This window comes from Mobula birostris, chromosome 21 (assembly GCF_030028105.1).
Source record: "Mobula birostris isolate sMobBir1 chromosome 21, sMobBir1.hap1, whole genome shotgun sequence".
In the NCBI taxonomy this organism is placed as follows: domain Eukaryota; kingdom Metazoa; phylum Chordata; class Chondrichthyes; order Myliobatiformes; family Myliobatidae; genus Mobula; species Mobula birostris.
This window is the reverse complement of record NC_092390.1, coordinates 60,454,046-60,479,981: the sequence shown is the minus strand read 5'-3', so window position 1 is coordinate 60,479,981 and position 25,936 is coordinate 60,454,046. Positions and strand designations below refer to the sequence as shown.

General features: G+C 42.6%; 1 protein-coding gene across 6 annotated transcripts in view; it reads right to left on the bottom strand.

Annotated features, from left to right (window-relative positions):
- Nucleotides 1-25,936, bottom strand: part of trub1 (TruB pseudouridine (psi) synthase family member 1) — a 61,839-nt gene that overhangs the window by 2,201 nt on the left and 33,702 nt on the right. For 4 of the 6 annotated variants that reach the window (XM_072239590.1, XM_072239592.1, XM_072239593.1 and 1 more), the window contains 5 exons: nucleotides 19,932-20,024; nucleotides 15,871-15,963; nucleotides 14,572-14,644; nucleotides 4,828-4,967; nucleotides 38-94 (listed from right to left, as the gene is read on the bottom strand). In XM_072239590.1, the coding sequence (XP_072095691.1) occupies nucleotides 38-94; nucleotides 4,828-4,967; nucleotides 14,572-14,644; nucleotides 15,871-15,963; nucleotides 19,932-20,024 (456 nt within the window). The remainder of the gene's footprint in view (nucleotides 1-37; nucleotides 95-4,827; nucleotides 4,968-14,571; nucleotides 14,645-15,870; nucleotides 15,964-19,931; nucleotides 20,025-25,936) is intronic. The other 2 variants (XM_072239596.1, XM_072239595.1) reach the window with 2 other exon arrangements.

Genomic DNA, 25,936 nt, shown 5'->3' with positions numbered 1-25,936 from the left:
AAGGTATGAATTCAAAATAGATTTATTTCTTCCCTACCTTTGCCAAGGTCATTCACCAAACTACGAACGTAAAAGCCACCTCCACATTCAATATCTGAAACAGATACACACCATTCCACGGAGCATGAAAGATCTTCAATTCTTTAATATTTTTATTATGTAATAATAGCCTCAGCAATTTGAATGATTTCACAGAATTTAAGAACGTAATAAAATAGGAGAATTGGGCCAATTTTTTCTATACCTATCTGCTCTACGATCGACAAACGAGAAAATCTGCTGATGCTGGAAATCCAAGCAACATACACAAAATGCTGGAGGAACTCAGCAGACCCGGCAACATCTGTGGAAAAGAGTATAGTCGACGCTTCGCACCAAGACTCTTCCATCGGGACTGGAGAAAACAAGATGAGACGTTAGAAGGTGGGGAGAGGGGACGAAGAAACACAAGGTGATAGGTGAAACTGGGAGGGAAAGAGGGGTGAAGTAAGGAGTTGGGAAGTTGATTGGTGAAAGAGATACAGGGCTAGAGAAGGGGGAATCTGACAGGAGAGGACAGAAGGCCATGGTAAAAAGAAAAGGGGAGCTGCACCAGAGGGAGGTGAAGGGCAGGTAAAGAAATAAGGTGAAAGAGGGAAAAGGGAACTGGGGAATGGTGAAGGGGAGAGGGCATTACCGGAAAGTTTAAGAAATCGATGTTCATGCCATCAGCTTGGAGGCTACCCAGTCAGAATACATGATGTTGCTCATCCAACCTGAGTGCGGCCTCATTGCAACAGTGGAAGAGGCTGTGGCCTGGCATGTCAGAATGGAATGGGAAGTGGAATTAAAATGGGTGGCCACTGAGGAGATCCCACTTTTTCTGGCGGATGGAGCGTAGGTGCTTGGCAAAGTGGTCTTCCAATCTATGTCTGGTCTCACCGATATACAGGAGGCCACACTGGGAGCACTGAATGCAGTAGATGACCCCAACAGACTCACAGGTGAAGTGTCGCCTCACATGGAAGGACTGTTTGGGGCCCTGAATGGTAGCGAGGGAGGTGGTGTAGGGACAGGTGTAGCACTTGTTCCGCTTACAAGGATAAGTGCCAGGAGGGAGATCAGTGGGAAGGTACAAATGGGCAAGAGCATCGCATAGGAAGCAATCTCTGCGTAAAGCAGAAAGTGTAGGGGAGGTGCGGGGGGAGTGAAAGATGTGTTAGGTGGTGGGAGATGGAGGAAATTACAGAGAATTATGTGCTGGACGCAGAGACTGGTGAGGTGGTAGGTGACGACAAGAGGAACCCTATCTTAGGTCCCAGGTGGGGTGGTGGGAGGATAGGGTGAAGGAAGACGAACATGAAATGGAAGCAATGTGGTTGAGGGCAGTGTTGATGTTGGAGAAAGAAAAGCCACTTCTGTTCTGGAATGAAAAGCCCCTTTTTCCACCCTGTTACTTGTAAAAATGCCACCCCCTTCTCTCAATTCCTCTGTCTCCACTGCATCTGCTCCCAGGATGAAGCTTTTCATTCCCCTTCCCCTCTTTCACCTCATCTCCTTACCTGCCCATCACCTCCCTCTGGTGTTCCACCACCTCTTCATTCTTCCATGGCCTTCTGTCCTCTCCAGTCAGATGCCCCCTTCTCCAGCCCAGTATCTCTTTCAACAATCAACTTCCCTGCTCTTTAACTCAGCTCTACCCCCCTCCAGGTTTTACCTATCACCGTGTGTTTCTTCCTTCCCTTCCCCCACCATCTTATACTGACTCATCCTTTTTCCTCCAGCCCTCATGAAGGGGCTCAGCCTGAAACGTCATCTCTACTCTTTTCCATAAATGTTGCCTGGCCTGCTGAGTTCCTCCAGTATTTTGTGCGTGTTGTTCCACAATCGATCACCGTTTACCCACCTGCACTTTAAAGGTGTCGAATTATCCAGCTTTCTCCATTATCTGGGCAGAGGGTTTCAGAGTTTTACCAGCAACAATGGAAAGATATTCCTATATATCTCGGTTTTAAGCGACAGGCCCCCACCTTGTAGTTAAGTCCTCTTGTTTCAGATTGCCCCATTAGTGAAAACAACCCCATATCTACCTTGTTATGTCCCCTATACAATCTTGTTTATTTGAATTTATCTCTTCTCATTCTGAGATAATAGACCCAGACATATTGCAGGATGAGCAACAGTAGAATCTGGTTAACTGGGCCACCAGTTCATTGGGGTAGCCACTTATTTGGACAACTCTTAAAGAACAAAAACTAATCAAGAAAATTGCTGGGATTCCCTTCTTTTATTTGGGACACTATGCTGCTTAACTGGGACAGGAGACGGTCACTGAACAGCTTCTAACCAGCATCATTCATGTGCACTTGTTGGACACTACACTGTGCTTAGAGTGAACAGTTTTTAAATAGCGTCAGTTGGATGTGTTTGTGTTCAAAAGGCAGTGATTTTGGTCACTAATTGTTGGCAACAAATACGTAGTAATACAGTTCAAAACTGTTTTGCTCACCGGGGTTTCAAGCATTCAGGCTTGGAGATGCCAGAAACAGCTGAGAGTGAAAATGAAATGATTTCACTACTTCAACATGTTAGGAACTATGAAGAATTTGAAGGTATCAACAATCATCCTGAATGGTACAAAGAAAATGAAGATTTGCAGGACGCAATTGTCAAAGGTACTGTATAAAGGCAACACACACAAAATGTTGAAGGAACTCAGCAGGCCAGGCAGCATCTATGGAAAAGAGTAAACAGTCGATGCTTCAGGCCAAGACCCTACTTCAGGATTTGTCTGGGTCCTGAAGAAGGGTCTCAGCCCGAAACATCAACTGTTTACTCTTCTCCATAGATGCTGCCTGGCCCGCAGAATTCTTCCAACATTTGTGTGTTACTGTGGTAGTATATAGTGTTCTAATTTGTTCTGTATTTCACTTAAATATATAATTTGTTACTGTTAAATGGTAGTTGTCTTTTTTTTTTTATACCTTTATAACTATTTCCATGAACCTACGGCTAATTGGCGCAGCTACTTAACTGGGCCAAAGTATACTGGTCCTGATCCGTACCAACTAACTAGAATTCGCTGCATTTCCAAATCAGTTTAGTGCGTAGTTTGGATAGAAATGTGCATTTGCTGACTTTTCCACGTGCCTATTGAGTTCCGAAGCTGTGGATTAGGGAGACGCCATGGACAGACCCGGGGAGTAACGGTAGGTGGTGCAGCATGGTGGGAATGAGCACTGCTAGATAGGGTGCCGATTTTCGTCGATTGTTCACCCATCATGAAGTATCAAGAGTTGAGTCACTTGCTGCTCATATACCCATCTTTGTCTTGCGTGCATTTGCATTTTTGGTAATTAAACTGGTTGTTATCTCTATACCTCTAATAAATTCGAAGCAGCAGAACCGAGCGGGCAGAGCTTGACCCTGAGAACGAGGAACAATCCAAGGTTTGACTGAGTTAAGTGCCGGGCCAGATTGAGAAGCTTGGGTATGGTCCAAATTAAACCAGTGGAGCCCAGGAACAAGAGCAGATTGAAGTGGCAGGGACCTGGGTCCGAGATAGAGGAACGACTCGAGGTTTGGCCGATTTAAGTGCCGGGCCAGACTGAGAAAGTCAGGTACAGGCCGAATTAAGAGTGTATTGAAGTGGCAGGGACCTGGGTCCGAGAGCGAGGAATGATCCAAGGTTTGGCCGCTTTAAGCGCTGGCCAGATTGAGAAGGTCAAGGCGTTGGGGCTGGCAGCAAGGGACAGAGTGGTGTTCAGCTTGCTGCTCCACAAGGATTACTTGTCTGTGGGCTGAACTGAGGCTCTGGCCTGCAGCTACCATGTTCCAAAGAATACAGTACTAACCTATTCAATTTTCCTTATAACTCAGGTTCTCTAATCCCTGAAAAATCCTTGTAAAGTTTCTCTGTACTCTTTCAACCTTAATATTCTGGAGTTTGGAGTTCAATTCTGGCATCATTCTGTAATGAGCCTGTACTCTTTCCCATGGAATGAATGAGTTTCTCCGGGTGCTCCAGTTTCCTCCCACAGTCCAAAGATGTACCGGTTAGTAGGCTAATTGGTCATTGTAAAATGTCCCATGATTAGGCTCTGGTTTAATCGGGTGTTGCTGGGGCAGTGAGACTCAAAGGGCTGTTAGGGCCTACCCTGATCTGTATTTCTAAATAAATAAATAAAACATTAGCTCATTTTCGTTTCCAACAGTAACAACCTGATCTGCTGATTACTTCCAACATTTTTACGTTTTGTTTCAGTCTGGAAGCATCCACAGTATTGTTTACTTCCAACATGTTTTTGCCTATCTAGTTGAGCCTGAGTTTCAGCTACTCTCTCAGCTGGGCTGCCATCCTGAATGGTCTCCAGACCCCACGGTTCCTGAGCAATAGTATCATTAAGTTTATATTCTTCTTCATCCATTTCAACTACAATCTCACTTGTTTATGCATGAGGAAGCAAAACAAAAGCATAAAAATTACAATATTAATGCCTTTCATTCCAGGCAATGACTCCATCAGCAGCTGTTATTTCCACATTCAGTGAATTAATCCTCCCTCTTGTCTGCCCAGTTTAAGTGAAACTCTATCTTTGTAGGAATGAACTGCAAGTACTGAATTTGCACCGCATCTTGTTGAAATATCTTTGAAACATGGAAGATAATATTCCAACATATTCTAGGAAAACCCTTTGTGATAATACACTCAGGAAAAGACAGCAGTGCTTTATGCACAAGGGTAGGAGGAAAGGAAAGGATTTAACTTTGCTAGGTATACTGCCTGACTATTACAATAAGAGAATAAGTGAATTTATTATGAAATATTGAAAGCATTTACTTTCTTACCAAGAGTAAAGTGAGGAGGACTGTAATCCTGTACGGAAAGGTCATACACCATTACACATCTAGCAGGTTTAGATTCTACCGCTTCTCCTTTCTTCACCAAACAAGAAAGCCTTTGCCCATTCTGCTTCAAAGCAGAATATCTGAAAATAAGAATAGCATATATATATATATATATATATTAGACATGGGTGGTACAGTGGATAGCATAATGCGCCAGCGACATGGGTTCAGTTCTGCCGCCGTCTGAAAGGAATTTGTATGTTCTCCCCGGGACTGTGTGGGTTTCCTCCGAATGATCGGGTTTCCTCCCACATTCCAAAGATTAGTAGATTAATTGGTCACATACATGTAGTGATTAGGTGGCGCAGGCTCGTTCGTCTGGAAAGGTCTGTGACCCTGCTGTATCTCTAAATCTTTAAAACACAACATTGCCAAATGTAAAAGGATTTCTGTAATTCCCACAAGGTTCTGGAAAGATTCATTAACAAACAAGTGTTAATTGATACAATTAATTGAATCATTTTATTGATACAAAATATTCTCAGCACAGGTTACATTCTCAGATTCAGATTAGATTAGTTTCTGTGCTTCTGCCTCCAAGTCTAATCATCATCACCAAAGACTCGAACTTAACAGCATCCAGGCGTATTTTGCTTTCCAGTGTTCAGCAAGTATTTGCTCTCCGTCGTACCAAAGAAGTTTAATATTTTACAAGGGGATCATTAGGGAGGAGGCTAAGTAGCATCCACGCCAGGACCACAGACTCAGGACCAGTGCCGTTGATCAACACCTCCACCCACTAACCCACCCCTCCACACTCCCAACCACCACTATTTTATCATTTCCTGTCAGTCACCTTATGTACTTACGCCCTTGTACCTAACGTCACTTTATGGACATACTATCAGTGTCTGCATATAAGCTATCTTACACGTTTATATTTATTGAGTTTTATTATAATTATTGTTGTGTTCTTTGTCTTTTGGTTAATTTTTGTGCTACATTGGATCAGAAGCAATTATTTTGCGCTTCTTTATGCCTGTGTACTGGAAACAATCTTGAAATGTTTAATTTTATCCTTTTAACTTCATTATCTTACAAAGACCGTAAGCAGCTCTTTAAAGAAATTTAATTATTTGGGTCAAATTTAATACAAGATGCATTACTAGCCCACAGTTGCAATGCAGCTGTCAATGTGTATGAAAATCTTTTCATATTCATCGACAGCTATACCCAGCAGTGTTTTTCGCCCCATGGATTCTGCACAATATGCTGACTATTACTAATCTTTTCTGTTTTATTAAGGGAAGAGACTGCTTTGAAATAAATAACTTGGAGCATATTAAAAACTTGCAGAATTATTACAGCACAGAAGGGTGCAGTAAGGCAGTTGCTAATAGAAACAATTGCAGATGCTGAAATCTGCAGCAGCAAACAATTTGCTGGAGGAATTTCGTGGGTTGAGCAGCATCTATGAGGGAAAGAAACTGTCGGTGTTTCGTGTTGAAATCCTGCAGCAGTCCCGAGAATGGAGAGGAGAAACAGCCTGTGATGGTGACATCCATTACCCAACACCCAAAGTGATTGGTGAAACTGAGGTGGCAGGCAAGTCGAACAAAGTAGAGGAATGGGTGACGGGGGGAGTGGTAAAGTTGGGAGAGTGGCAGATGGAAGATAGATGGAGGCAAACAAGAGAAGGACAGGCAGATGTAAAAAGGTGGGAGAAGGGGAAGGTAACAGAGACAACTATTGGAGGGTGAGAAAGTACAGAGGATCTCGGCCAAAATATTGACTGTTCATTTCCCTCTACCGACGCTGCCTGCCTGCTGAGTTCTTCCAGCAATTTTGTATGTGTTGCTCGAGATATTCAGCATCTGCAGTTTCTCTTGTGTCTATTCCATGAAAACTTACATTTTTTTAAAATGAGTTTTTTGTGATACTTTGCCAATTTCTTTCTCAACCATCTTGATAAGCAATATCCAATTTCAACTTCTCTGTTAGTTCAAAAACTTTAATCAGTAAATGGGAAACAAAGTATTCAAATCTATAAAAATCAAACCTGACTGTAATTGGTCCCACATTGCCATTACCATCAGTTTATTATTTTACAGGCCAGAAGAACATCAAATTTCTTTAAAGTTATTTGCTATTTTATTCTCACTTAGCCTTACTGTTCTCTTCAGGCTCTCCCAACTTACTGCATTTAGCCTAGTCTTTGCCTGAAGAATTAATTTACCTGACAAGTATATGTCACCATTTTACCATATTATGCCTCCCTTGCTATCCAAGAAGCCTTGGCTTTGGTTACCTAAACATTTCCTCTTTTGGGAATATACACAGTCTGCACTTGAAACATCTCTCCTTTAAAGAGGCCCGTCCAATGGTCGGGGTGAACCATGGATGTTGGGTCACAGCTGTCTACATGATATGCAAGGCAGGGCAGTATGATATTGAGAGCAAGCTGTTGCTCATGCAGCATGCTCCCTCTTTCCACACAGCAGATGAATCCAAAGCAGCAGGAGATCCCAATACAGTTTGGCACCAGCAGCATCGCTGGAGTTGCCAGTCAGCATTTAACCCAACGTAGGACTGCCTTAGGGACTCCAGCTCCAGATTTTTCCTCGGGGTTTACTCCCACAGCTTCACCCATGAGTGGGTATAGCCACAAGGCAATAGAGGTTTGAGATCAGAGTTTACCTTTTCTTAGGTGAGCTGCCAACCTCAGCTGATGAGCCCCATCTGCCTGAAGTGACTGGTTTTAAGGTGCCACCTCTGCCCCTTTTCCTGTCAGTAGAAATGGTTTCATCGGGCTTAGGAGCCAAGCCACACATGACGGCCAGGTGGTGTATTTGGTTGTCAAAGGCTATTTGAGATATATGACATTCTGAGCATTTAATAGGTAGTGAGAGCTTTTCCCCATTATACCCCTGGCTATAACAACCTGAAAGAACCTCTTCTTTAAAGAGCTCCCAGAAATCTGTTGTGTCTCTCCTGTTAACTTTTGGTTCTATTTTATGTTTCCCAAATCCCCCTCACGTCATTTAAGTTAATCCTCTTCCAGTCAAGCAGCTCTATTTTAGATTGTTCCTAGCTCTCCTCTATTAGTAAGTTAAACCCTTTGATACAATAAGCACCCCCCCCCCCCCGCCAGTGTTCTCCAGTTGACAACTGGTCTAACTGGCCCACTTCATTCCCAGGCACCAGAAATACCTCCTTCCCAGTTGGACATTCCAGAAATCCTCTCCTACCTTTCCCTTTACCCTAAAATGACCCTAATCAATGTTCAGTAATTAAAGCACCTTCGCTGTTTCTCCATTCCACATGCCCACATCACCCACCAATATCATCTCTTCACAGTTTTTGCACATCTTGTTAATTCCCTGCAGGTTGGCCATCATCCTTTCATCAACTGAAAGTGTACTTTTTAAACATTCGTGTTAGCTTTTCAAGTTCTGATCATATGATCCATTCTAATGATATTGAAGTGTACCACAGCTGCAAACTCACCCCCTTCCCTAAGCAGAGTATTCTGCACTCTTTCCATGCCACCTATTACCACGACAGCAGGGAGGCAACACACAATTTGGAGCTCACAATGAAGGCTACAGAGAAGCTATCTGTCCCTGTAACCAAGGAACCTGGCAAAGTGACTGCATTGTCATTTTTTGACAGTTAGTAATTTTTTGAGCTTCTCTCATGCTTTTACAAACGTACATCTTAACTTTAAAAATAAATGAGTTGTGATTGTTACTGCAAGTCCATTTTTCCAACACTAATTCACTCTAATCTTCAAGTTCTGTAGTGTATTACATGGTGTTTTATCCAAAGAAATGTCATGTGGCCTTTGTTATATATTCTTTGCATCCCCTTAAAGTCATAAAACTAAAAACCATGCCTTTGGCTTCCAACTGTTTGTCCAAGTTCTGTAAATTGCATTGTAGTCCTATTGTAAGGAGTACTGTTTCTACAGACTACCCATCATGAGGTTTGGTAAGTAGGAAATTAAAGGTGATGAGGGAAGAAAGGCTATTCTGCTGTTTTATAAATGAATAGTCTGAAAAAGAGAACAAGAACTGGAATGTGTCCTCAGTCATGGTTTCTGAGTTTGAGGACCGGTTATTGTCATTGCAGACTGCTGAAGAGGATTCTCCCTCTTCTTCTATCAGATTCCTTCTTCGCCGCCCTTTGCCTTTTCCAGCCATCACATCCTAGATTCTTACTTCGCGCCCCCCCCCCACCCCCCTGGCTTCACTCACCACCTTCCAGCTTGTCCACCTTCCCCTGTCCACCTTCTTATTCTGGCTTCTTCCCCTTCCTTTCCAGTCCTGATGAAGGGTCTCAGCCCGAAAAGTTGAATATTTATTAATTTCCATAATGCTGTCTGACCTGATGAGCTCCCCCAGCATTTTGTGTGTGTTACTGATCATGGAAGGGTTCCAGATCATAGAATCCGTAAGTTCAAGTCAAGTCACTTTTTATTGTCATTTTAACCATAACTGCTAGTACAGTACACAGTAAAAACGAGATGACGTTTTTCAGGACCATGGTGCGCTGAACTACGTAAAAACAACACAAAAACTACACTAGACTACAGACCTACCCAGGACTGCATAAAGTGCACAAGACAGTGCAGGCATTACAATAAATAATAAACAAGACAATAGGCACAGTAGAGGGCAGTAGGTTGGTGTCAGTCCAGGCTCTGAGTATTGAGGAGTCTGATGGCTTGGGGGAAGAAACTGCTACATAGTCTGGTCGTGAGAGCCCGAATACTTCGGTGCCTTTTGCCAGATGGCAGGTGGGAGAAGAATTTGTATGAGGGGTGCGTGGGGTCCTTCATAATGCTGTTTGCTTTATGGATGCAGTGTATGGTGTAAATGTCTGTAATGGCAGGAAGAGAGATCCCGATGATCTTCTCAGCTGACCTCACTATCCACTGCAGGGTCTTGCGATCTCAGATGGTGCAATTTTCGAACCAGACAGTGATGCAGCTGCTCAGGATGCTCTCAATACAACCTCTGTAGAATGTGGTGAGGATGGGGGGTGGGAGATGGACTTTTCTCAGCCTTCGCAGAAAATAGAGATGCTGCTGGGCTTTCTTTGCTATGGAGCTGATGTTGAGGGACCAGGTAAGATTCTCCGCCAGGTGAACACCAAGAAATTTGGTGCTCCTAACGATCTCTACGGAGGAGACGTCGATGTTCAGCAGAGAGTGGTCGCTCCGTGTTCTCCTGAAGTCAACGAACATTTCTTTTGTTTTGTTCACATTCAGAGACAGATTGTTGGCTCTGCACCAGTCTGTTAGCCGCTGCACCTCCTCTCTGTATGCTGACTCATCGTTCTTGCTGATGAGACCCACCACGGTCGTGTCATCGGCGAAATCGATGATGTGGTTTGAGCTGTGTGTTGCAGCACAGTCGTGGGTCAGCAGAGGGAACAGCAGTGGACTGAGCATACAGCCTTGGGGGGCCCCCGTGCTCAGTGTGACAGTGTTGGAGATGCTGCTTCCAATCCAGACTGACTGAGGTCTCCCAGTCAGGAAGTCTAGGATCCAGTTGCAGAGGGAGGTGTTCAGGCCCAGTAGGCTCAGCTTTCCAGTCAGTTTCTGAGGAATGATTGTGTTGAATGCTGAACTGAAGTCTACAAACAGCATTCGAACATATATGACTATTTTGTCCGGGTGGGTGAGGGCCAGGTGGAGGGTGATGGCAATGGCATCGTCTGTTGAATGGTTAGGACGGTACGCGAACTGCAGGGGGTCCAATGAGGGGGGCAGCAGGGTCTTGATGTGCCTCATGGCGAGCCTCTTGAAACACTTCATGATGATGGATGTGAGTGCGACGGGACGATAGTCGTTGAGGCAGGACACTGAAGACTTCTTCGGCACAGGAACAATGGTGGCGGCCTTGAAGCACGTAGGAACGACGGCGCTGCTCAGGGAGATGTTGAAGATGTCAGTGAGAATCTCTGCTAGCTGGTCTGCACATCCTCTAAGCACTTTGCCAGGAATATTGTCTGGTCCAGCAGCCTTCCGTGGGTTGACCCTGCACAGGGATCTCCTCACATCGGCCACGGTAAGACACAGCACCTGAGTCATTTGGAGGAGGGGTGGTCTTCCTCGCCACCATGTCATTTTCCACCTCAAACCGAGCGTAGAAGTTGTTCAACACATCTGGGAGGGAGGCGTCACCTGCACAGACAGGTGGTGTTGTGTTGTAGTTGGTGATGTCCTGAATGCCCTTCCACATGCGCCATGTGTCTCCGCTGTCCTGGAAGTGGCTGTGGATTCGCTGAGCATGTGCACGCTTTGCCTCTCTGATGGCCCGGGACAGTTTGGCCCTCACTGTTGTTAGGGCTGCCTTGTCACCTGCTCTGAAGGCAGAGTCACGGGTCCTCAGCAGCGCACGCACCTCTGCGGTCATCCATGGCTTCTGGTTAGCACGTGTAGTGATGGTCTTGGCCATCGATGCACTTGCTGATGTAGCTAGTCACTGATGCCGTGTACTCCTCTAAGTTGGTAGAGTCACCATCGGTTGCAGCCTCCCTGAACATGTGCCAATCAGTGTAATCAAAGCAGTCTTGAAGAGCAGAGATGGCTCCTGCTGGCCAGGTTTTCACCTGCTTCTGAACTGGTCTGGAGCGTCTGACGAGCGGTCTGTATGCTGGGATTAGCATAACAGAGATGTGGTCTGAGTAACCGAGGTGGGGGCGGGGCTCCGCCTGGTACACGTCGGGAATGTTTGTGTAAACAAGATCCAACGCATTCTCTCCTCTCGTTGCAAAGTCCACGTTCTGATGGAATCTGGGGAGCACTGACTTAAGGTTCGTATGGTTAAGATCTCCGGTGACAATAAACAGTCCATCAGGGTGTGCGTTCTGCAGTTCGCTAATAGCCCCGTACAGTTCACAGAGCACCTCCTTAGCATTATTGCTGGGGGAATGTTCACACCAACTATAGGGACAGTGGTGAATTCCCGTGGTAAATAAAATGGTCTGCATCTAACAGTCACAAACTCCACTAGCGATGAGCAGTGTCTGGAAACCAGCACAGAGTTCTTGCACCATTCCGTATTGATGTAAACAAACAAGCCACCACCGCGAGTCTTACCGGAGAGAGCTACATCTCTGTCTGCTTGAAACAGGACGAGCCTGTCCAGCTGAACGGTGGCGTCTGGGATTCCGTCGGTGAGCCATGCTTCCGTGAAAACATACGCACAGCAGACTCTGTACTCCCGCCGAGTATTTTGTTGGAGTCGGATGTAGTCCAATTTATTGTCCAGGGAGCGGACACTGGAGAGCAGAATGGACGGGAAAGCCGGCTGGCTAGGGTTTGCTTTTTGCCTGGCATGGACTCCTGCCCGCTTTCCTCGCTTCTGCTTCCTCGCACATCACTTACGACGTCCCCACCTCCGGCCACTGGCATCAGGCGACTGCGAGGACTGTAGGCCCGATCTGAGGTCGTGTAATTTAACCAGCAGATCTTCATGAAGGTTCGTTTTTGGGCGATCTCTGTATTGTAGCAGTATCTGGCGATGGTAGATAGTCGCTCTATTATCCATGTGCCCTAATCAAAAATTGTGCCTTAAAATTAAACTAACACCAGATCCAAAAGGCCACTGCTGCCGTGCCGTGCCGCCTGCCTGTCTATATAGTAGTCTACAGGACTCTACTCTACAGTCTACAGTTGGACTCTATGGGTAGAGAGAATACAAGATAGCAAATAGGTTGCTGTCCTGAAGAGTGGAAAGATGAAGGAAGCACAGGAGTCTCAGAGTGTGTGTCACTCTCGTGTTGGTACTTAATGTGGAAAAGTTTGGGGAGAAATCTCTCCTGAAAGAGTGTATCCTAAAATGAGACCAATAGACAAGGGATTGTACAAGAGGGAAAAGGATTAGTGTATAAATGCAGTCATTATGCCAGGTTCCTTTGTTACAAGGACAAACAGACTTTTCTGCAGCCTCATTGTGAGCCCACATTGTGCATTGCCTCCCTGCTGTCGCAGTAATAGATGGCATGGAAAGAGTGCAGAATAGTCTGCTAAGGAAGGGGGAGGCGGGTTGACAATTACCATGTCATGTACAGATGTACATAATAACTTCTACAGATGTACCGTGGAGAGCATTGACAGGCTGCATCTCTGTCGGGTATGGGGGAGGCTGCTGCACAGGACCAAAAGAAGATAAAGAAAGTTGTAAAATTTGTCATTTCCACCTTGGGTACTAGTTTCCATAGTATCCAAGACACCTTCAAGAAGCAGTGCCTCAGAAAGGCGACGTCCATTACTAAGGACCCCCATCACTTAGAACATGCCGTCTTCTCATTGCTACCGTCAGGAAGGAGGTACAGAAGCCTGAAGGCACACACTCAGCCATCCTTTCCCTCTGCCATCAGATTTCTGAATGGACACTGAACACAGGAATCTCTCTACTTTTTCCTTATTTATGTGTTTTTTTTGCACTACTTATTTTACCTTTAACTATTTTATATACACAAATACACTTACTGTAATTATTTTTTCTATATAATCATGCATTTTCCTGCTGCGTTAACAAATTTCACGACATACCAGTGATATTAAATCTGATTCTGATGTTTTTATACCTACTTTAAAAATGACAAAAATTTGTGATTTAATGTTTGGATTTGTTTATTTATTTAGATACAGAATGAAGTAAGTCCATCAAGCCATGCCACCCAGCAACCTGCCAATTTAATCCTAGCCTAGTCACAGGACAATTTACAGCCTACCAACTGGCATGTCTTTGGATTGTGGGAGGAAATCAGAGCACTTGGAGGAAACCCACGTGGTCATATCAGGAGAGAACATAGAAACTCCTTTTGTACAGTATTGTATTTGTCAATGTGGACCAGAGAGCGAGTTTGTAAATCTGGCAAGAGCAAAAGATGTTGGAAATGGTGAGTGTGGAGCACCGTGAGAGGGGTGAGGGACAGGTAGAAGAGAAGGAATGCTGGGGTGGGGGTGGTACAAGTGTAGACACTCCCAGCCCTGAGACCAGGCAAGGTCATTTGATTCCAAACAATTGGTTTGTTTGATCATTAGTGGTTGGCTTGATCATTAAAGAATGTCCCTCTGGTGCTTCCCACTACCTCCCCTCTCCTTCCCCCTTCTCCCAACACCTTCCCATTCTCAGTCCACAATATGGACCCATATTAGAATCAGGTTCATTATCACACACATACGTCATGAAATTTTTGCACCAGCATGACAGTGCAATACATACAATTACTACACTATTATGCAAAAATCCTAGGCACCCCAGCTATATACATGTGCCGAAAACTTTTGCACAGTTCATTCATTATGTGCTATGTCGTATAACGTGGGTGATCAACGGTCTTTCCATGACCATGATTGTTCTTGGCAAACCTTTCTACAGAAGTGGTTTGCCATTGCCTTCTTCTTTCCAAGACGGGTGACCCAGCTATTATCAATACTCCTCAGAGATTGCTTGGCATCAGCGGTCGCTTAACCAGGACATGTGATATGCACCATTTGCTCATACAGGGAGACTAAGCAGGTACTACACCTTGTCCAAGGGTGGCCTGCAGGCTAGTGGAAGGAAGGAACGCCTTACACTTACTTTGGTGGAGATGTATCTCCACCTCACCTCCCAACTGTACAGTACTATCTAATTGATCAACAAACTGATGAATGCAAAATATTCATAACAGTCATCTTCTATCAGTCCCACACGGTCAAAGTACATAGAAAAAATAACTTACAATGGTGGAGTCTGCATAATGCTTCCTGTAAATTTCTTCAGAGTCCTTTCCAGATCATCCTTCGTTATGTGATCTAATTAACAGAAAAAATAAATAAACACTTAAGCTCTTGCTCTCACGCCAAAAAACTGCAATACATTTGTATCGAAAATATTCAAGGTAGCATCAAATTTTAAAATATACTGGATTCCATTTAATCATGACCACTCTATTTTGGCCCAATTAAGTGGCTGCTCCAATTAGCTGCAGTTTTATGGAAATGGTTAAAAGATATAAAAAAAGGCAAACTACCATTTAACTGAGTAACAATTTATGTATTTAAATGAAATACAAAACAAATTAGAACACTACCAATACTTCTACAATGCCATAAATTTGTGTATTAGTTCAAATCAGGTTTATTATCACCGGCATATGTCGTGAAATTTGTTAACTTAGCAGCAGCAGTTCAATGCAATACATAATATAGAAGGAAAAAAAAGTAAAAATAAATAAATCAATTACAGTATACATATATCAAATAGATTAAAATTTTACAAAAACAGAAATATGTATTAAAAAAGTGAGGTGGTATTCATGGATTCAATGTTCATTTAGGAATTGGATGGCAGAGGGGAAGAAGCTGTTCCTGAATCACTGAGTGTGTGCCTTCAGGCTTCTATACCTCCTAAACGACGGTAGCAATGAGAAAGAGGTATGCCTTGGGTGCTGGGGGCTCTTAATAATGGATGCTGCTTTTCTGAGACAATGCTCCTTGAAGATGACCTGGGTACTTTGTAGGCTTGTACCCAAGATGGAGCCAACTAAACTTACAACACTCTGTAGCTTCCTTCAGTCCCACCCCACCCCCATACCAGACAGCCTATAAGAATGCTCTCCACAGTACATCTATAGAAGTTTTTGAGTATTTTTGTTCACATACCAAATCTCTTCAAACTCCTAATGAAGTATAGTAACTGTCTTGCCTTCTTTATAGCTGCATATATCAATATGTTGGGACCAGGTTAGGTCCTCAGAGATCTTGACACCAGGAATTTGAAACTGCTCACCCTCTCCCCTTCTGATCTATCTTTGAGAATTGGTATGTGTTCCTTCATCTTACCCTTCCTGAAGTCCACAATCAGCTCTAATAGTTATCGATGGAAGAATTTATCTGCCATGTTTTTTGATTGACTGTAAATGAACAAAATGAGCATAGACACCTAGTGCAGATGATGGACTTCCTTCATACAATGCTTTCGATGATTGCATCCTCCAAATCTTCATTTTCATTGTAACATTCAAGGTGATTGTCAATACCTTCAAATTCTTCATAATTCCTAACTTGATGAAGTAGTGAAATTGTTTCGTTTTCACTCCCAGCTGTTTCTGGAAATGTCTGAATGCTTGAAACTGCAGTGAGCAAAACAGTCCTGAATTATATTACTACTTAGTTCTCCACACATCAGTGACAAAAATTGCTGCTTTTTGATTACAAGCACACAGAACTGATGCTATTTGAAAACTGTGCATTCTAAGCACAGTGTGGTATCTAGTAGTGCACAAGTTCACATCACTGACACTAGTTAGAATGTTCGGCAAAAGTCTCCTGTTTTGATTAAGCCATATAGTGTCCCAAATAAAAAATGGAATCCTGTCTATTTTCTTGGTTTCGTTTTTATTCTTTAAGAGTTGGCCCAAATAAGTGGCTAACCCAATTAACCGATGGCCCTATTAATTGGAATCCACTGTACCTCATAATAAATTACTAAGTTTAACAAGTATCTCGGCACGGACTAGAAGGGCTGAGATGGCCTGCTTCCCTGCTGTAATTGTTATATTTGAATCAACTTCACCACAACCTGGATGCTAATAGCAGAAAGATAACATCTCCACAGCTTTCTCTGTCTATTTTATTTACATCAGTTTGAGTTCCTACCACATTTACAATTGGAGAGTGGGTAAATGCCCTTGAAATTTTTTTGCCCAATATGCAATGTTGAACGAAGTCTTTCAAAAATAGGAAGGGTCTTAATTTTAATATCAGTCACTGCAACGTCGGCAGATTTCAATGGTAGTAAAGACAACTCAACTGGACTGAACACAATTCTCCAGTTGCCTAGCAAAGATCAACTGAGACTTTCCACATCAGAATACTCTCTTCAAGTTTAAGTTTAATTGTCATTCAACCATACAGATGAATGTAGCAAAACAAAATAGCTCCTCTGGGCCAAGGTGCAAAACACAGTACCAAAAGTCACTCAGCACATATAACATATCTAATTTCGATAGCAGAAAAGCATACAGTCACAAAAAAAAACGTGGATTCCGGTTAACTGAGACACATTGGGCCAGCAGGTTTTGGCCCAACTATGCAGCTGCCCTAGTTAGCAAAAGTGTCAAAAAAATAGTTTAAAAAACTAAAATAGACAAACTACCATTTAACTGAGTAACAAATTATGTATGCAAATGAAATACAGAAAAAATTAGAACATTATCAAAACTACTACAGTGCTATAAGACTGTGTATTAATTCCTAATAGTTATCGACAAAGGAATTCACTCTGTGTGCTGCTTGTACTTCTGATTGACTGTGAATGAACAAAGTCAGCCCAGTCACCTAGTGTAGATAATGGACTGCCTTCACATAATGTTTCCAATGTTTCCTTTGAATCTTCAGTTTTATTATAACCGCAATCCAGCAACTGCAGTACCTTGATGTTCTTAATATCCAACAGTGTTTTGTGATTGTAAAAACGATGTAAAGGACAAAGAATTACATCTTTGTTTGGATCCACTTAAAACTCATCAAGGACTAAAGAGTACTTACACACAAGGTTCAGGCTACTGTTGTCAGTGTTGAAGAGAAGAGAATGAAAGGTATAATGCAGGATCAGTCAAATTAAGACAGACTTAAGAAAACAATAGATCTGAATTCTGAAGGACATTCACAATATAACTCCGGCAAAATATTCTCATCACATAGGTATATTAGTTTCTTCATTTTATGAACTCACTGTACCTTTCAGGGGAAAATGCTCCGGTATCCACAGGTTCTGCCTAGTACACAACTAACTCAAGCATCAAAAGAACCCTACCTCCAGCAATTGGTTGGGAGATTGGTGGAACCTCAACATCACTTTAAACTCAAAATGTGTGTAACGCCCTGGTTAAGGTTTTTACTGCTATGCTGTAAGTATTTCGTTTTAGCAGTTCTCTAAGACTAGTCTGTTTTGCTTTCAGCCTGTTTGGGTTTGAGCTGAACTAAGACCTTTGTTGTTCAACTTAGGAAAGTGGTGTCAACCAATCAGGACGGTGGATTGGGAGAAGACAGGTGGGAAAGACGGCCGAGGACGCCATCCCTGTCGCACAAGGAGATTTGTGCAGATAAATGGTTTCATGGAGGAAGGACCAATACTCCCATGGGAGAGCCAGTTTGTTCGAGACAGATTTCGAGCAACATTCAGAAGCTGCAGTATGTACATTGAAGACAACAGTGTCTGGAAGATCTGAGCTCCACCGTGCACAGGCGACTTTTTATATTTTTTCTTTCTTTCCTTTAATAACTGGTTGCTTAAATTAACATTCTTAAATATACTTCTGTATAATTGTATGTAGTGTATGATCTGTTATTTCTTGCCGACGGGTGATTGTCGGGGGCAGTAAATTACACAGCATTCACACAAACCAGGGTTTAGGTGGGGGAGACATCCCAACCTCAGTGATTTGGTGAGACCAAAGTCCCATGATTAGGTTAGAGTTAAATCGGAGCTATCGGGGATGCTGGACAGTGTGGCTTGAAGTGCCGGAAGGGCCTATTCCGTACTGTACGGCTAAATAAAATAAATAAATAAATAACCAGAAGCCAGAAGATCAGTAATCACAGGCTTCAATGATGAAAGAACCAGGCTCAAGTCTGGAAATGAAAAACAGACATTTCAGTGTGATCAAGTTTACAAAGCTGTACAGAGAGAAGGAGCCAGATGTGTATCTGAGTTGTCAAAGAGGGCTAACAAGGACATATCTGAATTTCAGTGACAGACAAGCTGAGCTAAGGACAAGGTAAGGCAACTTTGTGATGCAGCCTTACAGGTGACATGGATATAAGGCTCAAGAATAAAGTTGACTCAGATGTCAAACTTTCATGAATGTCAGTTTCACTGGCATAGAGAAGAATGGTATTAGTGCCAAGAGAATGGGGCTTCTGTTAGGAGTCAAAAACAATTGCTTCAATTTTACCCAATATTTACTGAGAGAATTTTCAGTTCACCAAGTTCTGAAAAAAAAATCTTAATAATGCAATGACAATGCAGGGTTCACACATGATCAAACAACTTGTACAACTTTAGTCTACATTGGACACTATTTCCCCGATTACTAATTTGACAATTTCATTTGCTAAGTGCTTTCTAATCCATTGCCAAGATTAAGTACGGAAATACTGAACAGCTGTATTATATCTGAGTCAGACAGAAAGTCTATGTAAAATTATCATTTTGTACTTCTCTCCCTACTCAAATTCAGAAGCAGCACTTTTCAAACAAAACAGAGGTTAGTGATTATCTGTGGCTGAACAAGACAGAAAGTGTTCTACCCTTTTCATAGCAACCACTTCATCTATAAACAAATACAGTGTCCAACCACCCAAGCAAAGATCCATAGAAAGGAATGAAGTAATTCATCAATAGATCCACTTCAACTGCAGAGTTGAGGAACATTTGCAACTCACTTAAAAGAGTGCTAGAAATTTTTAATAATTACCTTAGTAGGTAATTTATTATCTCAACTATAGGGCTACTCCTCATATCAAAGTCATTCAGTGCTGTACTGAGATGGCTGCCAGGTTATTTACTCAGGTAAAATGAAGCATACCTCGAACCCATAGTTTTCTGCCTTAAAAGCATAAAATGTTTACCAGAGAGTAGATTTCTAAACATCCGTGCAGAGCACTTCGGAAATACAGAACTAACCAAACCTATTGAAGTTTTAAAAATACAGGTATAGGTAACATTGGAAAGTATTCAAAATTATGAGGGCATTGATATGGTGATTCAAGAGAAACCTTTCTCTCATAATTCAGGCATCCAAAATGATAACAGTATTGATTTAAGGTGTGTCAGAAGTGATTTAAATAATCATCTTTTCACCTGGAGGGTGGTTGCAATCTGGAATCCAATGCCCCAAAAGGCAGTGGAGCCAGGGAAAAATGTTGAAAAATATCTGAATGAGCATTTGAATAAACAAGATATAGAAAACACTCTGGGCTGCTCATCAATTGTATAGATGGGCAACTGATGGTTGGTGTGGACATGGTGTTTCTATACAGTATTACTTTACCTGTCTTAATTGATAATTAAAGTGACTTACTGAAACTTTCTTACCATATGATTGTTCTTCTGTTACCATTCCTATGGCATCAAATGTGTCTGTTGCCTTTCCAAATTCTCCAACAGTTGTGTATTTCTGAAAATAAACTGAACAGTTAAATTGCAGAAGCTTGAAACTGTTTTGACACAACTATCTTCACTATCTATTTTTCTTTGTAGTGTGTGTTTTTACATGCTTGCTCATTGCTCACATGTAATTCTAAAACTTGCACGGAGACAGGCCGAGAAATGTTGATCAAGAACATGAATGCAATGAGACCCTTTGTCCCGCTTACTTGAGTTCTGCCTTTTTCAGCTTAAACCACTATTTGATTTGGCAAAGGCAGTTAAGAAAAAAAAGTAGAAAGATAACAAATTAACAAAACTAAATTCATAAATTCTCCAACTTAATTCAGTGCACTACATTGTGAAGATGAGTTAGCAAGGTACCACTAATTTGAAGAATGAAAGGACAATTTCCTTCATGCAGCAAATAGTTACCACATGAAACAAGGTTAAAATAAATACATTTAACAATGTGCAATCTGATTTATTATTGGTCCTCTAAGTTTTCAATTGCCTTATCCAGGACCTAACCACTGAATAAATTGACATTCATGAATAATTTTCTTGTTTCCAGTAGTTTGAAGTCAGTAAGACCTGAAATGTGATTCAAGGTGAATTTATGTAAATTTCCCGATATTAGTTGAGCTTCTGTCTCTTTGAAAGATGTCGAGTCTGATAGGCATTCAACTGGCAGATAGCCATCTGCAAAATTAGTGAAGTCTGGGTCAGACTGCTGTCCTAATGGAATACAGCCTGCTAATAGACCTTGCCAGTGACTACACAGAGTGGCAAGACATTTCATTTATTAATATACAGTACCTATAAAAAGTATTCACCCCCCCCCCTCCCGGAAGTTTTCATGTTTTATTATTTTACAATATTGAATCACAGTAGATTAAATTTGGCTTTTGACACTGATCAACAGAAAAAAACTTTTGTGTCAAAGTGAAATAGATCGCTACAAAGTGATCTAAATTAATTACAAATATAAAACACAAAAAAATTGATAGCTTAAGTATTCACCCCTTTAATATGACACACCAAATCATCACTGGTTTTAGAAGTCACAGAATTAGTTAAATGGAGATCACCAGTGTGCAGTCAAGGTGTTTCAATGATTGTAGTGACACCCCCTCCCCCACCAATTTCTTCCCGGGCAGGAAATAACAAATCGCACATTGCATACAGCTAAAAGTATACTTATGAATATTAACTAAAGAATTAGTAGAGAAAAGAAAAAAAAAGGGCCTATTATAATTAAACAGTCAAATGCGCACAGGTTGGAGCCTCAAATCTTCCAAAAGTCATATTCACTGACCCCCAGTAGATTTCCACATCTTGGCTCCATCAAATCACGGTCCCCACTGGATCAAATTCTAGGAGCGGTTCTCTCCAGCATCTTCACTCTTCATCTCCCGCCAAACAAAGACAAAGACTGCCACCGGTGTCAGACACAAAAAAAAAACCTGTCCCCCATCCTGATTGGATGGCTCACATTCCTAAGCACTCCTTATCTCTAACAATAACCTAAACATTGCTTCTACAGAAAGACCATGAAATACCCTACACCGTTCGCAGTGAAACCTTTACCAGGGCGTTACAGTAGTAAAATACACCTGTGTCTGTTCTTAAGTTGGAAACTATCCTATCCCTCAATGAAAAGGAAAAAAAGTTCTATAGACACCTGAAGGCTGAGGAACAATACGAAAAATTCACAATCCAAACAACAGAGGGAAGGTGCAAAGAACACAGGAGATCCAGTGATGTGCTGATAATCATGACATCCTTCAGTGCTGTCAGTACCATTTACATCATAAACACCAAGGGTCCTACCCTACCACGTGCCAAGAGCAGACAAAGGTTTATCAAGGCTAATGAGACAGTCATCAGGGAATGCAGCTGCTGGAAAAGTCACTCGTAGAACTCTTTTCTACTGTGAATTTACACTGACTTGAATAACCAGGTCTAATCTCACTGGCACCACATTGAAAAGAAGTCAAAAATTCCATAAATAAAACAAGTCCTTGCAACCAGATGATGTGATATTCCCATTGAAATTCAGGGGAGAGGAACTGTAGGCAGAAATCCACAGCCTCATTCCTACATATTGGAAGAGGAAGACATTACAGGGACCACCAAGAGATCCAAGAAAGGATACTGGGACACAGAAAAACTGCAGTAACTACAATGAACCTTCTTGCTATGTGCTACTATCAAACTACATAAAAAAGACTTCCCCAAGGATCGCCACGTTGTGGTGGAGAGGCTAGTGAGTTCCTGAGATTCCAAGAGCAAAGCTATCTAGATGCCGTGGGTCTCCCAAGGCAGTAAGATCAAGGGAGAAGTTCCAGGCGAAAAGCTATTCAACCAATTCCTCAATGGTGGAGTTGGCGGCAGATGATAACACATCACAATGGCAGTGAAGGTGAAGGAAGTCTGGATCAGTGAACGATCCCCAGTCATCTTGCATTCTATGCCACTGGACTTGACCTTGATCTGTCAAGGACCGTGTGGTGGCTACCTGTGCATCGGCCTCCACACATTAAATAAAGTCACGCATAGGCGCTCTCCATTGAATGAATGACCCTTAACGTCCTTACACATCTGGAGCTTATGTGAGAATTCTGTTCTTCAACTACAGTTCAGCATTCACCACCACAACTCCCTCCAGGCTGACAAGAAGCTCAGAGACCTCAACCTTCACCTGCCTTGTGCAGCTGGATCCTGGACTTCCTGTCAGATCACCGGCAGGTGGTAAGAGTGGGCCTCCTCACCTCCGCCCCTCAACGCAGGTGCTCCTCAGGGCTGTGTCCTAAGCCCCCCACCTTTACTCTCCGTATACCCATGACTGTGTCATCACCCACAGCTCCAATCTGCTAATTAAATTTGCTGACAATACTACATTGATTGGCCTAATCTCAAATAATAACGAAGCAGTCTAGAGAAGAAGTCATCACCCTAACGGTGGTGTCAAGAAAACAACTCTCCCTCAATGTCATAAAAAAAAAAGGAGCTGGCTATGGACTGCAGAAGGAATGGAGAAAAACTAACGCCAATGGATCTGCGATTGAGAGGGTAAACAGCTTCAAGTTCCTTGGCATACATATCACCAAGGATCTCACGTTGAGTGGTGAAAAAAAGCACAATGGCGCTTCGTTCACCTCAGACAGTTGAATAATTTTGGTACGGGCCCCCAAATCTTAAGGACTTTCTACAGGGGCACAATTGAGAGCATCATCACTGCCTGGTATGGGAACTGTACTTCCTTCAATCGTAGAATTCTGCAGAGAGTGATGCGGACAGCCCAGTGCATCTGTAGTTGTGAACTTCCCACTATTCAGCACATTTACAATGACAGGTGTATAAAAAGGGCCCGAAGTCAGCTGAGTCACCCCAACCACAAACTGTTCTAGCTGCTACCATCCAGGAAACAGTACTGCAGCATAAAAGCCAGGACCAACAGTCTCCGGGACAGCTTCTTCCACCAGGCCATCAGACTAATTAATTCATGCTGATACAATTGTATTTCTATATTATATTGACTGTCCTGTTGTACATACTATTTATTGTAAATTGTTATAAATTGCACATTGCACATATAGATGGATACGTAAAGATTTTTACTCCTTATGTATGTGAAGAATGTAAGTAATAAAGTCAATTCAATTCAGTATTGAAGTGCCAGGGCCTGGGTCTGAGAGGAAGGAACAACCCAGGTTTGATCGATTTAAGCACCAGGCCAAATTGAAAAGGTCAGAGTGTTGGGTCAGGAAGCAGGGGATGGGCTAGTTCAGCTCACTGCTCCACAGGTTTACTCATATCTGCACTGAACGAAGGCCATGGCGTGCAACAAATGAACTCCTGAATACGGCTACAATGGTGACTGGCTTCGTGGCTGCAGACTCGTTTTTGTGAACTTCAGTTCTGAATGTTATTTGCTTACTTTTATTGCTTGCACAGTTTGTTTTATTCTGCACATTTGGGTGCTTGACAGTCTTTTTTTAAAAATGGGTTCTATTGGGTTTCTTTGTTTTGTGGCTGCCTTAAAGGGATGAATTTCAAGATAGTATAATGTATACATACTTCGATAATAAATGTATTTTGAACTTTCATTTCTCCCCAATGATCTCAAATCTTTCCCTCTTTTTAAACAGCTCAATTATATTACTCTTAAAACAAGAAAATAAATGCTTGGCTCATGTAGTCTGGCTTCATAATTTTACTTTCACACCCCAGGATCATTTTGATAAGTCTCCACTGTCCCACTGCATCAAACATTCAACTACCACAGCTCAAACACCAACTATAAGTACACTGATGGCACTAGTATTGTTGGCAGAATCTCAGATCGTGATAAAGAAGGATATAGGAGTGAGAAAGATTGTCCAGTTGATTGGAGCTGAAGCCACAACCTTGCACTCACTGTAAGCAAGACCAAGGAATTGACTGTGGACTTCAGGAAGGGTAAGTCAGGAGAACACCTGATTGAGGATTCAGTGGAAGAAAGGGAAAGCAGTTTCAAGTTCCTGTACGTCAACATCTCAGAGGATCTATCCTGGCAACAACACATTGATACAATCATGAAAATGGCACACCAGCAGCTCAACTTCATTGTAAGTTTGAGAAGATTTGATATGTCACCAGATAATCTAGGAAACTTCTACAAGTGTACAATGGAAAACATTTTGACTGTTTGCATCAAGGCCTGGTATGCAGCCTCCAATGCAGAGTCGCAAGAGACTACAGAGAGTTGTAGGCTATCCAGTTCCACCACGAGCAAAACTCTCCCCAACACTGAGGAAATCTTCAAGAGGCAGTACTTCATGAAGACAACATCCATTATTAAAGAATCCTCACCATCTGGAACATACCCTCTTTGCATTACTATTATCGGGAGAAGGTACAGAAGCCTGAAGACCCACACTCATAGTTTTAGGGACAGCTTTTCCCCTCTGCCATCATATTTTTAAATAGTCCATGAACACTACTTTGTTATTCATTGTTCTTTGAGTAATTTCTTAATGTCTGGCATTGTACTGCCGTTGCAAGATAACAAATTTTGCGACATACATCAGTGATAATAATCCAGATTCCAATTCTGACTCAAGTATGGCACTTTAAAATTACAGGACCTAGAAATGAATGGAGTTCTCTAGATGAGTTCCAGTTAATTGAAATGGAACTTCACAATAACCAATTCACCTGATAGTTATCAACTGTGTCCCATCCAGGATCTGGTCATCTGTCACATTCTTAGGAATCAGGGGCAGAAAATTGTCCAGCTCCCTTTGTGATTCCCTTGCCCACTAATCTCCCTCCAAGCACTTATCCCTGCAGGTGGCCTAAGTGCTACATCTGCTCATACACCTCCTCTCTCACTGCCATTCAGGGCCCCAAACAGCCCTTCGGGTGAGGTAACACTTCACCTGCAAATCTGCTGGGGTTGTCTACTGTGTCCGGTGCTGCTGATGCGACCTCCTCTACACTGGCGAGACCCATTGTAAATTGAGGACTGCTTCGTTGAGCACCTCCACACCATCTGCCACAAGCGGGACTTTCCAGTGGCCAAACATTTTAATTCTGATTACTATTCCCGTTCCAACATGTTGGTCCACAGCCTCCTCTTGTGCCAAGATGAGGACACCCTCAGAGTGGAGGAGCAACACTTATATTCCATCTGGGTACCCTCCGACCTGATGGTTTGAATACTGATTTCTACTTCTGGTGAACAAAATTCCCACCCCTCCATTTCCCTACTCTGACCTTTTATTTATCCTCACTTGCCTATTACTTACTCCTGAGTCCCCTCCTTCCCTTTCCCCTACAGCCCACTCTCCTCTCCTAGCAGATTCTTTCTTCTCTGGCCCTTGACCCTTCCCACCCACCTGGTTTCACCTATCACTTTCCAGCTAGCCTCTTGCCCCTCTGCCCAACTTTTAATTTGGGCATCTCCA